The sequence below is a fragment of the Maylandia zebra genome, linkage group LG14, assembly GCF_041146795.1.
Source record: "Maylandia zebra isolate NMK-2024a linkage group LG14, Mzebra_GT3a, whole genome shotgun sequence".
In the NCBI taxonomy this organism is placed as follows: Eukaryota; Metazoa; Chordata; class Actinopteri; order Cichliformes; family Cichlidae; genus Maylandia; species Maylandia zebra.
This window is the reverse complement of record NC_135180.1, coordinates 5,072,498-5,087,521: the sequence shown is the minus strand read 5'-3', so window position 1 is coordinate 5,087,521 and position 15,024 is coordinate 5,072,498. Positions and strand designations below refer to the sequence as shown.

At 41.9% G+C, this 15,024-nt stretch overlaps 1 protein-coding gene across 2 annotated transcripts in view; it reads right to left on the bottom strand.

Moving 5' to 3' along the window:
- Positions 1-15,024, bottom strand: part of gal3st2 (galactose-3-O-sulfotransferase 2) — a 37,067-nt gene that overhangs the window by 17,854 nt on the left and 4,189 nt on the right. For both annotated transcript variants that reach the window (XM_076892137.1, XM_076892136.1), the window contains one exon: positions 187-252. In XM_076892137.1, coding sequence (XP_076748252.1) covers positions 187-242 — 56 coding nt within the window. In that variant the 5' untranslated portion in view covers positions 243-252. The remainder of the gene's footprint in view (positions 1-186; positions 253-15,024) is intronic.

Sequence of the window (15,024 nt, the reverse complement as noted above, 5' to 3'; positions counted from 1 at the left end):
TCCGGAACATACAACCAAAATCATATGTAACTGATTTTAGACTAGGCTTCTATTATTCGAATTATTCTGTGGTCACTGTAAAGCATTCACATCCATGATGCCAGGCTCCAGGAGGGCAGAAGTGCATATTGCCTGCTAACTCACTGGCAGGAGTGGACGAGTTAGTGAGACTACGAGTGGACTTACCTGGTCATGGAGCTCAGATGCTGCTCTCTAGTCCAACTTCTTGGTGGGAACAGCATCTTCCTGAAACTGAAACACACACAGCTCAGCTCACACACACCTCTGCTGTCTGTCTCACTCTCTCTCTACTGTCTGTCTCTATTAGTTTGTGTCTGCTTCCTCCAGCTCCTCCTGCCTAACCTACTTTGCCTTCACGTCCACAGAGACAGAGGCTGACAGATGTGAAGCACAAAGAAAGGAGCTGGGAGAATTACGGGCTCGCAACTGAAACTCTGGTGCACACAGAGTAAATTACTGCCTTTTTACCAGATTATATAGATTTTTGAAACTAATATAAGGTAAAAGTTGTGTTTTGGGGGGGTTTTTTGTAACAAAGGTGTGTGAAAGGGTAACCATGTGAACAATTAGAATAGAATAGAATAGAATAGCATAGAAATTATCTTTCTGTTACAAGAGTTTGGCATCTCGCCGTTGGCAGGATATAGATTTAAATTCCGATTCTTTTAGGGTAGGCGAAGAAGATAAAATAGAATTCAACAATTCAACAGAACACTGATTGCTCATTTTTCTTTATTCTGTAATGCAGAAGCTTTGCTGGACTGTAGATAGTGGTTTCACGTGGTGCAAGCATACAAAAACAGAGAAACTTGTTTACTCTTCAACTTTATTTTGTCTGTTCACGTAAGTATGCAAAGATTTCTGCTTTAGATGGTTGATCCCTCTCAGTTCTAGTTCAAATTCACAGTTTTTAATTTGCCTTCTATGACTTCCATGTCATTGTGGTTATGACTCAGTGATGCCCAAATTACCCCTGTGTGTGTGTGTGTGTGTGTGTGTGTGTGTGTGTGTGTGTGTGTGTGTGTGTGTGTGTGTGTGTGTGTGTGTGTGTGTGTGTCAATGTGAGAGAGAGAGAAAGTGCTCTATAGATAGAACAGAGGACTGTATTGTGGCGTGTTGTGGCGATGAGGTGTAGGGGAAGGGGTGGCACGGGGGGTTGAGGGAGCAGGGAGCAGTGCCAGGGAAGCCTCACTGACACAGCTGGCAGACATCAACCAATTATACCTCCCCATTTTAAACAAGTGTACGCTGGAGCCGGTGTATGTGGCAGCAGAATAGAAGCTGACAGCTTCTATTGGGCAAGTAACCGCACAACTATTGCGTAAAGTGAATAATAAAGAGTTATCCTGAGCTGGAAACTCTGCATCCTGTGTGTATGTATCGAGGGATCAGATCAAGACTTATATCACATTGGCACCCACAATTCCCCAACACTGAAAATGTCAGACCAATAACATCGGCCATGCATGACCCTCAAGTGCTGGAAAATCTGGTTTCTCGGCCTGGGTCCGCATTTCTGCCACCTTTGCCACTTCTCTCAGTCATCACGCTGCATAAGATTATTACCACCGCCACCACTTACGTCGGGAAAAGAGATTCCCAGCGGCTCGGGAACACTGCAGCCAGTGCACTTCCCTCATTATCCTTCTGTGTATTTAAGTCCTCTGTCATCCTCTGTTCATTGTTGGGTCGTCTGTTTGTCCCGCTACATGTTTCCATGAGTCTCAGCTCTTCAGGTCTCAGGTTCATGTTCTAATTATCTCACGTAGTAATTTTTCATGTTCCTGTTCAGCCATGTTAATTTCACAGTTTCCATGTTTTAGTTTTTCTCAGTTTAGGTTTCAGGTTATTTTTTTCTCCAGTTTGCCTTGCTTTGTTTTTGTTTTGACATTAGCCCAAATAAACGGCTCGCTTGTTGTTATGCTTTGTCTGCCCTTGTTATACCCTTGTCTGCATTTTGGTCCACATCTCAAACACAACGGCCAACCAAGCTGTGACAAATAGAGTTAAGGCCATGGTTATCTCCCTCCTTGTGCACTCCTTAATTCTTGAGACAGATTAGCCTGGGTTTAATAAACTGGTGGGCAATGTTTGGGTATTTGCTGATGACAGATAAGAATATGTACTATGTGTGCACGCAGATGACTAGCACAGATGACATGATGTCGAAAATTTCAGTGAAAAACACTAAACTTCTGAATTAATAGGCAATAATGAAATGCAAAATGCAATAATGGATTCAGTTGATCGTTCAGTTCAAACAGAACAGTTTACAGACAGGTATGAAGGGGTCAATGGCTTTTTCCTTTTCAAGTTCTTGCAGGCAGCACATAGTAAGATCAACTGACCCCCTGATGGACCCACTCCAGTTTGCTTACCGTGCACGCAGAGGCGTCGATGATGCAAAAATCTTCATCTTGGACTCCATCCACAAACATCTGGAGGTCCCTGACTCCTCCGCCAGACTTCTGTTTGCTGATTTTTTTATCAGCCTTAAACAGTCTGCAGCCTCATATCCTGGCCACTAAACTTTCCTCCCGATTTCGCCTGGATGATCAGCTAATCCTGTGGATATTGGACCTTTTGACTAACAGGACTCAGAAAGTTCGGGTCAACAACTCTCTTTCTGGTCTCCATTCCACCTCCACTGGCTCCCCCCAGGGCTGTGTGCTCTCACCCTGCTGTTCATTTGTCCCACTCTGCATTTTAACTCCAGCTCTCCAACTCTGATAAGACCATTTCCCACACACATAAACAGAAACTACTCTACACTCTTTTTATACTGCCGACACTTTATTCACTTTTAATTACGTACAGTTATTTACGGGGGGGCACAAACAAAGGGGAGGATGGCACAAACACATCCTCCCCTTTGTATAACAAAGGGGGGCTTACCAAAAAAAGTTTGGGAACCACTGACCTACTGACTGACATTGCCAATATCCCCTATGCACGAGAAAATGCAAACTTCCTGTTTTAAGTCCAGATGTAGAGTTTCCGGTAGCTTTATTTTGCGGTCAATTGCTACTCCGAAGATGGACTCAAAAATCATGTCCAAAATACGAAAACGGAAAGAGCAGAAGGTGGGAACACTCAATAAATTTTGACGCTTGAAGAGTGTAGATCAATTGGTTGTTTACATCACTCAACACAATCAGAACTGCATTACAAAATCAGAAGACACATCATCCACATTCAGCACATCACTGTGTAGTGACAGTTCTCATGATTTAAACAGGCAAATGTCCAGCATTCAAACTACAGGTGAACAATAGTCAAAGGTTTCCACCGTTATGTTGATAGCAGCTAGTCAAGTACACACCTACACAGCATGTCAACAAACTGTGAAAAAGCCACATGATATAAAAAAAAATGAATGATTTCCAGTAAGAGTCTCTATATATTAGTATTTATGAAGGGTATGTTCAAAATTACAGTGGTCCCTCGCTACAACATGGTTCACTGCACTGTTTCGCGGATTTTTTAGTGCAACTTTGCGTGGTTTTTTGGGGGGGTTTTTTTACAACGCATTCTGCGTGTCCTGATTGGCTGTGGACCATTGTCGATCTCTGTCCTGTCTCTCCTGTACAGTACAGAATCAATACATTGATCACTAGCAGTGTGTCTCTGAAGTGCTGTACTGTATGTTTGCAAGTTCTCTTCCCAACAAAAGCACCTGCGATAGCACCCAAAAGGCAGAGAAAGATGTTAATCATCACACAAAAAGTTGGACTTCTGATTCACTGATTCATTAATGATTAATTGATGTTGAATTCTCTCACAGCTGCTCTATCGCCATGTTCTGGAAATGAAAACAGGGTTTGATCTTTGGTTTCATTCTGTAATACTGGACTTATTTTTCTACAAAGGTTTGAACTTTGAGAGTGTTTAAAAAAAAGAGAGAAACATGTGAAAATGTTCATGCCTGTATGAGAAAAGTGTGAAGTATGCAGTGAGGGGGTTTACAGCCTTAAAACATTTATGATAATTGTAAAAAATAAAGTTGGCTACTTTGCGGATTTCACCTATCGCTGGTTCATTTTAGAACATAACACCTGTCAACCCGTGGTTGACTTGTTTTGGAAAACCCGACCATAAACAATGCACAAACATCACAGCGGAAACGCAGCGCTCTACAGGAGTCTCCCCACTGGAATTAGCATATGCTAAGGCGCATATAGTCTATTAGAATCAACTCACTAAATTAATCTCTCTCTATAGATAGATAGATAGATAGATTAGTGCTGTCAAAATTAATGCGCAAATTAATCCGCCATCACGGTCAACGCGATTAACGCATCTGGAGTGCAGAATGACTCGAAATCCCTGAAATGTATCCGTCAACGCATTTTGTGCAGTTTGTCCAAGTAGAGTTACCTTCACAGTTGATCTGGTAGTGACGGGCAGCTGAACCAATCAACTCAATGTGGAAGATGAGATTTGAGTATTAAAAAAATAACAAGATGGAACAGTTGACCAACATAAAGTATGATACACATTGTGCAGGAAGAAATTTTATTTGCACCGAAGCACTTCCAGCTTAAAATATCACATTGAAGTGAAGCATATGTTAGCCGGGGATGCTGCTAGGACTTTGGCTAACGCGTCAACCAGTTTGCGACAAACCACTCACGGAGCATCGGGGACTCACTAAGTCTACCTTGGAGAGAATGACTGACACAATTGCCAAGTATATTGCAACAAACTGTAGACCTATAAGAACACGCGCTTTGCATAGCTTTGGTTCCTCGTTTAAAGGACATGAAGTGCCTCCCCAACAATGAAAGCGAGAGAGTGGATAAATGTTTACAGAGTTTTTTGTTAACATGAATGTTCAAGATGTTCAATAAACATGTTAAGTGCGTATATTTCCCCTTTTTTCTTGAGTCTGTTTGCTCATGCAAAATGAAATGTGATTAATATAGAATAAAAATTAATTATTTTTAATTGTGATAAATCAAAATTAATCCACAGTGATGAATCTGATTAAACATTTCAGTTGTTTTTCAGAACTAATATATATATATTATATAGTGTATACGTACCCATTAGTATATAGGTTTTTTAAAAAGTTTTATTTCACAGGAGAGAACCTGTGCTAAAAGATTGAAGAAAACTATTCAAATTCTTTTTGAATTTAAGCATAAATTATTTGCGTTTATTCTGCATTTACTTCATCATTTTGCATAAATGTCAGTTATAAACTTAAATATAAAGTTTAAAAAAATATAAAAGTATACTTTCTTAATTTAATCTCCTAAAACCCGAAATCTTTCATGGCATGCATTTTTAATTTCTCTTTGCTATTTGGGCTGATTGGGACCTGATGAATGTAAAAACAAAGAATTACATGTACATTTATACATACGGCGTACATTTATATCCGGCCTGCGAGATAATTTTATGTAGATGTACTATTAGTGTTATGCATGGCCCGGTGATATGAGGCGCTAATAATATACTAACTACAGATCCAATAATGCAGCGCTGCACCCTCCTTGCTGAACGCTGGACTAACTGGGAACATTCCCGCGTCAATCAAGTCAAACTTCTGTTATTGCGAAGCTAGCCGCTCACAATGGCGAAGAGAAAAGTTGATTCTGAAAGCAGAGCCTTTCAGCGCCAGTGGGTGACTGAATATATGTTTACAGACATTGCTGGTAATCCCGTGTGTCTTATTGGTGGAGCTAATGTGGCTGTAGTTAAGGAATTTCATTTAAGACGCACTACAAGACAAAAAGTCAGGATAAGCTGAAAAACCTAAATGCAGAGCAGAAACTAAAGAAAGTAAGGCAAGGCAAGTTTATTTGTATAGCACAATTCAACAACAAGGTGATTCAAAGTGCTTTACAGAGACATTAGAAACAAGAACAAATAAAAAGCATGATTTAAAATTGATTAAAACAAGCAAATAAACTAACTAACTAATTAACAAACAAACAAACAAACAAACAAACAAAACAGTATATAAAATCAAAACAGATAAAATCAGAACAGTAGATAAAATCAGTAGTTAAATGTAAGTTTTGAAATTTAAGCTTAAAGTGTGGATTTGGTGCTTTATTCAAATGCAGCTGAGAACAGGTGAGTCTTCAACCTGGATTTAAATAAACTGAGTGTTTCAGCTGATCTGAGGCTTTCTGGGAGTTTGTTCCAGATATAAGGAGCATAAAAGCTGAATGCAGCTTCTCCGTGTCTGGTTCTGACTCTGGGAACTGATAAAAGACCGGATCCAGATGACCTGAGGGATCTGGATGGTTCATACTGGGTCAGGAGGTCATTGATGTATTTTGGTCCTAAACCATTCAGAGCTTTATAGGCCAGCATCAGAACTTTAAAGTCTATCCTCTGACGGACAGGCAGCCAGTGTAAGGACCTCAGAGCTGGACTGATGTGGTCCACTTTTTTGGTCTTAGTGAGGACTCGAGCAGCAGAGTTCTGAATGAGCTGTAGTTGTCTGACTGATTTTTTAGGTAGACCTGTAAAGATGCTGTTACAGTAATCAAGCCTACTAAAGATGAATGCATGGACTAGTTTTTCCAGGTCCTGTTGAGACATCAGATCTTTTATCCTTGATATATTCTTGAGGTGATAGTAAGCTGACTTTGTTATTGTCTTAATGTGTTTTTCCAAGTTTAGGTCTGCATCCATCACTACACCCAAATTTCTCGCCTGGTTTGTGGTTTTTAGATGTATAGATTGAAGTTCTCTGGTGACCTGTAATCGTTTTTCTTTGGCGCCAAAGACTATTACCTCAGTTTTGTTTTTGTTTAGCTGGAGAAAATTGTGGCACAACCAGTCATTGATTTCCTCAATGCATTTACCAAGAGCCTGTACAGGGCCTCGGTCTCCTGGTGACATTGTGATATATATTTGTGTGTCATCTGCATAGCTGTGATAGTTTATTTTGTTGTTGTTTATAATCTGTGCCAGTGGGAGCATGTAGATGTTAAACAGAAGGGGTCCCAAGATGGAACCTTGGGGAACTCCACATGTGATACTTGTCTGCTCAGATGTGAAGTTACCTATTGATACAAAGTATTTCCTGTTTTCTACGTATGTTTTGAACCAGTTTAGTACAGTTCCTGAAAGACCTGTCCAGTTCTCCAGTCGTTTGAGTAATATGTTGTGGTCAGCTGTATCAAATGCTGCACTGAGATCCAGTAAAACTAGGAGTGACATTTTTCCACTGTCGGTATTCAGACATATGTCATTAAACACTTTGGTCAGAGCGGTTTCAGTGCTGTGGTTCTGTCTAAAACCTGACTGGAAGGCATCGTAGCAATTATTCTGTTTTAAGAAGTAACTGAGCTGTTGAGAAACTGCTTTTTCAATGATCTTACTTAAAAACGGGAGATTTGAGATCGGCCTGTAGTTGTTCATTTGTGTCTTGTCAAGATTGTCCTTTTTCAGTATAGGTTTGATTACAGCAGTTTTTAGTGATTCTGGAAACACACCTGATAATAAAGAAAAGTTGACGATCTGTAACAGGTCTGACTCTAAAGTCTTTGAGACCTTTTTGAAAAAACTTGTTGGCAGGACATCTAAACAGCAGGAGGAGTTCAGTTTACCTAAGATGTCCTCCAGGTCTTTGCTGTTAATAGGTTGAAACTGTTTCATGGTGTTTAAACAGTTTTTTGGTGGACACAGTACATATCCTGGATCTGCTGTTGATGTACCAATTGCTTGTCTAATTTTTTGGATTTTTTCAGTGAAGAATTTGGCAAAGTCATTGCAGGCCATGGTCGAATGAAGTTCAGCTGCCACTGACACAGGAGGGTTTGTTAGCCTGTCAACTGTAGAAAATAAGACCCGAGCATTATGGCTGTTTTTAGTGATGATGTCAGAGAAGTAGGACCTCCTTGCATTCCTCAGTTGTAAATTATAATTGTGAAGTTTCTCTTTATAAATGTCATAATGAACCTGGAGGTTTGTTTTTCTCCATCTGCGCTCAGCTTTCCTACACTCTCTTTTTTCTTTTTTCACCAGTGTGGAGTTTCTCCATGGAGACTTTTTCCTTCCAGAGATAACCTTCACCTTAATGGGAGCAATAGTGTCCATTACATTTAACATGTTAGCATTGAAGCTATTGACGAGCTCATTGACTGACCCTCTGGGCAGGTCAGGTGTTAATGGGAAGACCTGGTTAAAAATTGCACTACTGTGTTCAGTTATACACCGTTTTGTGATCACTGTTGTTGATATATTTGTGTGGGCTGAGATTTTACTTTCAAAGAAAACACAGTAATGATCAGACAGGCCCACATCAGACACAGTAACCTTTGAAATGCTCAGGCCTTTGGAGATCAGTAGGTCAAGAGTGTGTCCTCTATTATGTGTGGCCTCTGTTACATGCTGAGTCAGCCCAAAGTTGCCCAGAGTGTTACTCAGGTCTTTAGTCCCTTTGTCCTGAGGGTTGTCCACATGAATGTTAAAATCCCCAGCAATAATTACACAGTCAAAATCAACACAGATCACAGACAGCAGTTCACTGAGGTCATTAAAAAAGTCTGTGCAGTATTTGGGAGGCCTGTAAACATTAAGAAACACAACTTTGGATGGGGCCTTCAGCTGTAAAGCCACATATTCAAAAGACTGAAAACTTCCAGGAGATAGCTGCTTACATTGAAATGATTCATTAAATAAGACAGCAACCCCTCCTCCTCTCCTGCTCGCCCTGACCTCACTGATAAAACTGTAGTTAGGAGGGGTCGTCTCGATGAGAACAGCTCCACTGTTACTTTGGTCCAACCAAGTTTCAGTTAAAAACATAAAATCAAGGCTGTGCTCAGTGATTAAATCATTAATTAAAAATGTTTTCCCAGCTAGAGATCTAATGTTTAATAAAGCCAACTTAAGTGTTTTAGAGGTATTACTTGTCCCCTCGTGTTTGGGAGCAGTCTGTGGCACACAAGGTATGTTTACTATGTTTAAAGATCTTTTAGAGTGCAGCTCTCTGTGTTTTGACCAGGCCACATGTCTCCTGTCACCCTTCACACATCACGCATCAGACTGCGGAGACAGGGCATGAAGAGGAACTAAGGGGGGCGAGGCTGGGCAATGTGACTTCGATTGCTCTGTTGAGGGTGGGGCTCGATGGTGAACCTTTGGCCGCTCTGGTGGGGGGTTTATGGGGGACAAAAAGGGATTGGGACGGGGGGTAGATCTGAGCCCAGCATTGACCTGCTCCATCATCTCCTCAGTGAATTTCAGGTGTGGGGAGGAGGGAGAAAGGGAGGGGGAGGAGGGTGATGGCCTGTCAGGGGTTTGGGGGACTGGGGAAGGTCGTGGTCCCTTGTCCTGGTCGTTGGTGTTGTTGAGAGAGTTGGAGGCAAATAGGGACCCCTCTTCTTGCCTTAGATGTCTCTCCTTTCTGAGGCTCTTCCTCAGATGCCATGGATGTCTCTCCTTTCTGAGGCTCTTCCCGGGTGGGGGCAAATGGAGCTCCTCCTCAAGGTTTCTGCTGGGCTTTGTCTGTTCTTGGAGTACTGTTTGTTCCTCTTTATGAGATAACTCCTCGTTTATCTCAGCCTTGGCACCAAGCACGGATGGATGACGTATGGAATAAAACAAGTTGGAGGTGAACAGTTTCACCCCTGACTTGTTAAAATTAAATCCATTTGCTTTGAACAGATGCCTGCGTTCCCAAAAAATATTAAAGTTGTCGATAAAGTGCACTGAGTGGTCAGCACATGCTGATATAAGCCATTTATTCAGTGTAAACAACCTGCTGAATCTCTCGTCTCCTCCTCTGACCGGCGGTACAGGTCCACTGATGAATACAGCTGCATTCAGAGAGTTTACAGTATTTAATAATCCAGTAAAGTCCCGTTTCAGAACCTCCGACTGTTGTTTGGACACATCGTTTGACCCTGTATGCAGAACAATGTTTGTCACAGTTGGATATTCATCTGCAATTTGAAGAATTCTCTCCTTCAGGTTGTTGACCATATCGTTAGGAAAGCAGAGGACTTTAGTGTTCTTACCGCACATCCTTTGTACATCCTTTATGGCAGAGTCACCCACAATCAGAGTTTCAGGCCTAGCCTTTAGCTTTCCCTGTGGCCTTTCACTTTTCAACAGATTTTCAGACCTTATTTCGCTGCTTTTAGATGGATGGTTGTCCGATATAGATCCAGGGTCCTTTGATAGTGGAGCAAATCTGTTCTGCAGTTTCACATTCAGTTGTTTTGGAGGTTTGTTGTTAACCTTCCTATTCACGGTTGTCCAGTCCTGTTTCCTCCCGTATATAGGGGTAGAAGAGCTTCTCTGTCTCGTAGGAAGTGAAGGCCAGTCGGTTTCAGAGATTTCAGCTCGCTGTGCCCTGCCTGTGATACGTCCTCCCCCTTCCAGGAGACATGATTTATGTCTTGGTTTTGCACCAAGACAGTCTAAGGGGGGATTATCACTTGAGGATTTATAATAATGCACAGAGTCTACTTTCTTGGTCATGTTATCTGTGCTCCTTAGCTGTGTACTAGCTTGCTCATCGCCATTGTTTTGAATCAAAGGCAAGGTTGTTTCATTTCCACACAGTCCATTTACCTCCACGTTTACTTCTAAGCGATGAATTTTTGTCTCCAGTACTGCAATCTTCTGCAGGAGGCTGTGGTAGTCATCTGTGGAGAGGGAAGGCATCTTGTTGCTAGTTAGCCTAGCGGTTAGCACCTTTCCAGGCTATTGAGGCTGCTCGGTGCCCAGACGCTGTAATCAGGCTTCAGCTGTGTCTAGGCCACAGACACACGGAGCGCTGAGGACAAGGTAACCATAAAATGTTGCTTTTTCTGTTAAGAACACTCTAGTCCTAATGATCTACAAGTGTCCAGAAGTTATCGCAGGTAAGCTCACACGGAAAAAAGGGAAAAAATCAGCATAAAAATCAATAAAAATCAATATAAGAAGCAAAGCATTCAAGAGCAAAGAGATGAAGCGTCCACACTCACAAAGGGGAGGAGCTAAAGAAGAATGTGACATTTCAGCAGACTTTTTTCACCAGAGCAAAATCCCAAAGTGAAGCAGTTGTGAACGCAAGTTTTATTGTAGCAGAGGAGATAGCCAAAATCTGCCCGGTACCACTCTGAAGAGCTGCATGATGAAGGTGTGCGACGTCTTGTGTCCAGACAAAACGCAGATTTTGGCAATTGTGAGCCTGAGCAGAAATACGATTGCTGATCGGGTTTGTGAGATGGCCACTGATTTAAGAACACAGTTGTGTGAAAGAAGCAAAAACTTTATTGCATACTCTCTTGCTGTGGATGAAAGTGCAGACATGATGGACATCTGGCCATCTTCATCCGTGGAGAGGAAATATTGAACATTAAATCGATGCACGGGACAACGACAGGAAAAGACATTTTTTAAAACGTATGTCAAAGGGTAACCGACATGAAACTGCCCTGGGACAAACTTGTTGGACTTACAACAGATGGAGCGCTGGTGTTGTGTGGTGAAAAAAGCGGACTAGTCAGCAGGATGCGAGTAAATATGCAGGAGGAAAACTGTACCGGTGAGTTAACAGCATATCACTGCATCATACACCAGGAAACGCTGTGTGGTGAAGTCCTAAAAATGGAGCATGTAATGATCACCGCAATGCAAACCGTAAATTTTATCTGAGCTTATGTGGGAAATATATTCAGAGTTTGCCGACATTCCATATCATACAGAGTTCCGTTGGCTGAGTTGGGGAAAAGTTCTCAATAGTTTTTGAGCTCAGCAAGGAAATCTGTCTGTTCGTGGACATGGCATGTATGATGCGGTGAAGGCATTTCAAGTGAAGCTGTCACAAATGCACCAGTGCAACCTGCCTCACTTTCCCTGTTGCCAAGTAATGTTGAACCAAGTCAGCGGACTTTGCTGAAGTGCACCTGTGCAGATTCAGATGGAGCTGCAGTGTAATGATACACTCAAGGGAAAGTACGACACTGAATGGCCCGCACAGTTTATTAGTTAGCTGCCAGGCCAGGCCGGGCTCCACCATCAACAGGCGAAGCTAGCTGTCAGAACACGTCAGCCACCAGCACCAGCCAGTGAGGATAATCGCCTGGCCCTCCCAAGCTCAACCACCAACAAACAAAGCTCAGAGGCAGGCCGAGCCACGCTCCACCGACAGCCAGTGAGGCAAACTACCAGGACAAGCCACAAGGGTGCTTCGCAATGGCGGTCCTAGCCTGTTTGGCGCCCCGGACGAACACTCCCTCTGGCGCCCCCCCCCCCCCCCCCCCCCACACACACACACACACACAAAACATATTAAGGATTATACATTACCATAAAGCTGTTGTCGGAACCATACTGAATTTCGCCAGACAAACACACACACACACACATATGAAGAGAGAGAGAGTATGCATTGTATGCAAAGAGCTACCAAACAGCCATCATTATTCGTCACACAATGAGAACAGGACAAATCAACAATTGACAATAATAATAATGGATTGGATTTATATAGCGCTTTTCAAGGCACCCAAAGCGCTTTACAATGCCACTATTCATTCACTCTCGCATTCACACACTGGTGGAGGCAGCTACGGTTGTAGCCACAGCTGCCCTGGGGCAGACTGACAGAAGCGAGGCTGCCATATCGCGCCATCGGCCCCTCTGGCCAACACCAGTAGGCGGTAGGGTAAAGTGTCTTGCCCAAGGACACAACGACCAGGACAGAGAGCCCGGGGATCGAACCGGCGACCTTCCGGTTACAGATACGCTTCCCAACCCCCTGAGCCACGGTTGCCCACAATGACTAATTAATATTAAAATCTGTAACATAATGTATTGTTTGGAGTTTAGTCTGTTACTGTTACTATTTTTACCATTTCTTTTTGGAGCAACTGTAACCCACATAATTTCCTTAGGGATTAATAAAGTTTTCTGATTCTGATTGTTTCAGGATGACCTGCCATTATCCAATCACACATCTGCTTACCTGCATCTTTTGCTCGTTTCTCCTCCTCTTCTTTTCTATTTTTTCTAAACTGAGCACCTGATGGCTTTGAACTTTTCTTGTCCATCTTACATTGGTTTTAATTTTGCACTCCAGTATGAACACAAATCCCCCAACCCAAGGATCACCACAACATAACCTAATAGACCTACACCTTAGTTCACAGATTCACTTTGTCTAGGGTTTATTTCTGGGATTTCACACAACCCAGGATTCAAATCATGAATGCATAATGGGCTTGGATTTACATCATTATGAATGATATGTGCTCTAGTTGGAAACAGCCCCCCTTGTGTGTGAGACTTTAAATCATCAAACTGTAAATTATAAATTTTAAATTGTTATTGATCCCTTTACCCCGAGTCCTAAAGTGTAGATTTATTTTCTTACTCTTCTTATATTTATTGTTTGTTTACTTGCACTGCTGTAACTGGAGCCTCGTCGTCTCGTCTCTCTATATACTGTACTGTATGTAGTGGAGATGACAATAAAGTTTACTTTGACTTCAGCAGCAAGGAGGCGCACCGAGGGCTCTCGCGCTCACTTTTCGCATATAGAATTTCGAAAAAACATCGGTGCAAATTATAAGTCTCTATCATGATGTCTGGTGTTTTCGTGTTTGTTGTTTTGTTTTTATTTTGTTTTATTGCGAGTTGGCTATTAGATGCTGCTCCAGCCAGCCAGAGAATCCCCCGCCGGCCCGCCCTCTCCTCACTGTGCCGCAAGCAGCAGGCGCACCTCGCAAACGGAGGGCACCCTTACTCCCAGCAAATGGGCGATAGAAAACCGATCGGTGCCTATGCCATTCCCAATATGCGCTGGCTGATGTCGGGCAGCATGAGTACGAGCAATTTTTTATTTTTTGCCGATGCCCGTGATGCCGCCCCCCACCACGATGCCGCCCCGGGCAACCGCTCGTGTCGCCCATATCAAAAACCACTACTGGAGCTTCGCAACTAACGGGCCTTAACACCGACAAGATGCCACCTAAGAGGAGCAACGTCAACGAGGAGGAACTGGAGGACATAAATTATTACAACTATTTCAAAACAACAAAAACTGATACTTAATTTAATGGAGGACATTAAAGAACTAAGAAGGCAGATCTAGATTCCTAGCTAGGAAAAAGACACTGCTATGCTGGAGGGAAGGGTGTCAGATCTGTAACAATATTCAAGAGTAAATGATGTGATACTGACTAGACTGGAAACTAGGCATCAGACATATGCATGGGTAGCAGCATCAGAGAGAGGGGAGCCCCCCGAGCAAGAGCTATGCTCCTTGGTAATGGCCTTTTTCAAAAGCAAGGGAATTGAAATGGACAGTAAAGATATTGAGGGATGCCATCTTCTTCCAAGGAAAAACAAAAATCAAATACCTGCCATTATCATACGTTTTGTTAATAGAAAACAAAAAAAAAACAAACTGCTCAAGCAAGGAAGAAAGCTGAAAGGAACAAATGTTTATTTAAACGAACACCCAATCAAGAAAAATGCAGACATTGCAAGACAAGCAAGAATATTAAGAAAACAGAAGAAAATACAGTCAACTTGGACATCAGATTGTAAAATATTCATGAAATTAAATGGAACACCAGAACAGCCAAAAGTTCTAGTCATTAGAAAGATGACGGAACTAGAAAAATATAACTGATAAATCAGAACACAAAGCAGTGCTAAATATGATGGTACTTGTCAAAGTTGCACAACCAACTCGGATGCCTGACACTTTTCAAGTAACAACTCATTTAGATATTGACAATAGGACATTGGTGTATGACAGCAATATAGATCCTGATTGTAATTTCTTTAAAAATAAGATACATGAATGCAATTATTATACAAATGACCAATTTAAAAAGAAAATAAAGGTAGAAAATGGTATAACAATTGTTCACTTTAATAGTAGAAGCCTATATGCAAACTTTCAATCCATAAACACAGTTTAAAGTAACACAGTTTAAAGAGCCATTCAAGACCATAATAGCCATATAGGACACCTGGATAACTCCTGAAAAAGAAGAAGACTTTGAAATAAATGGATATGAATTCCTTCAT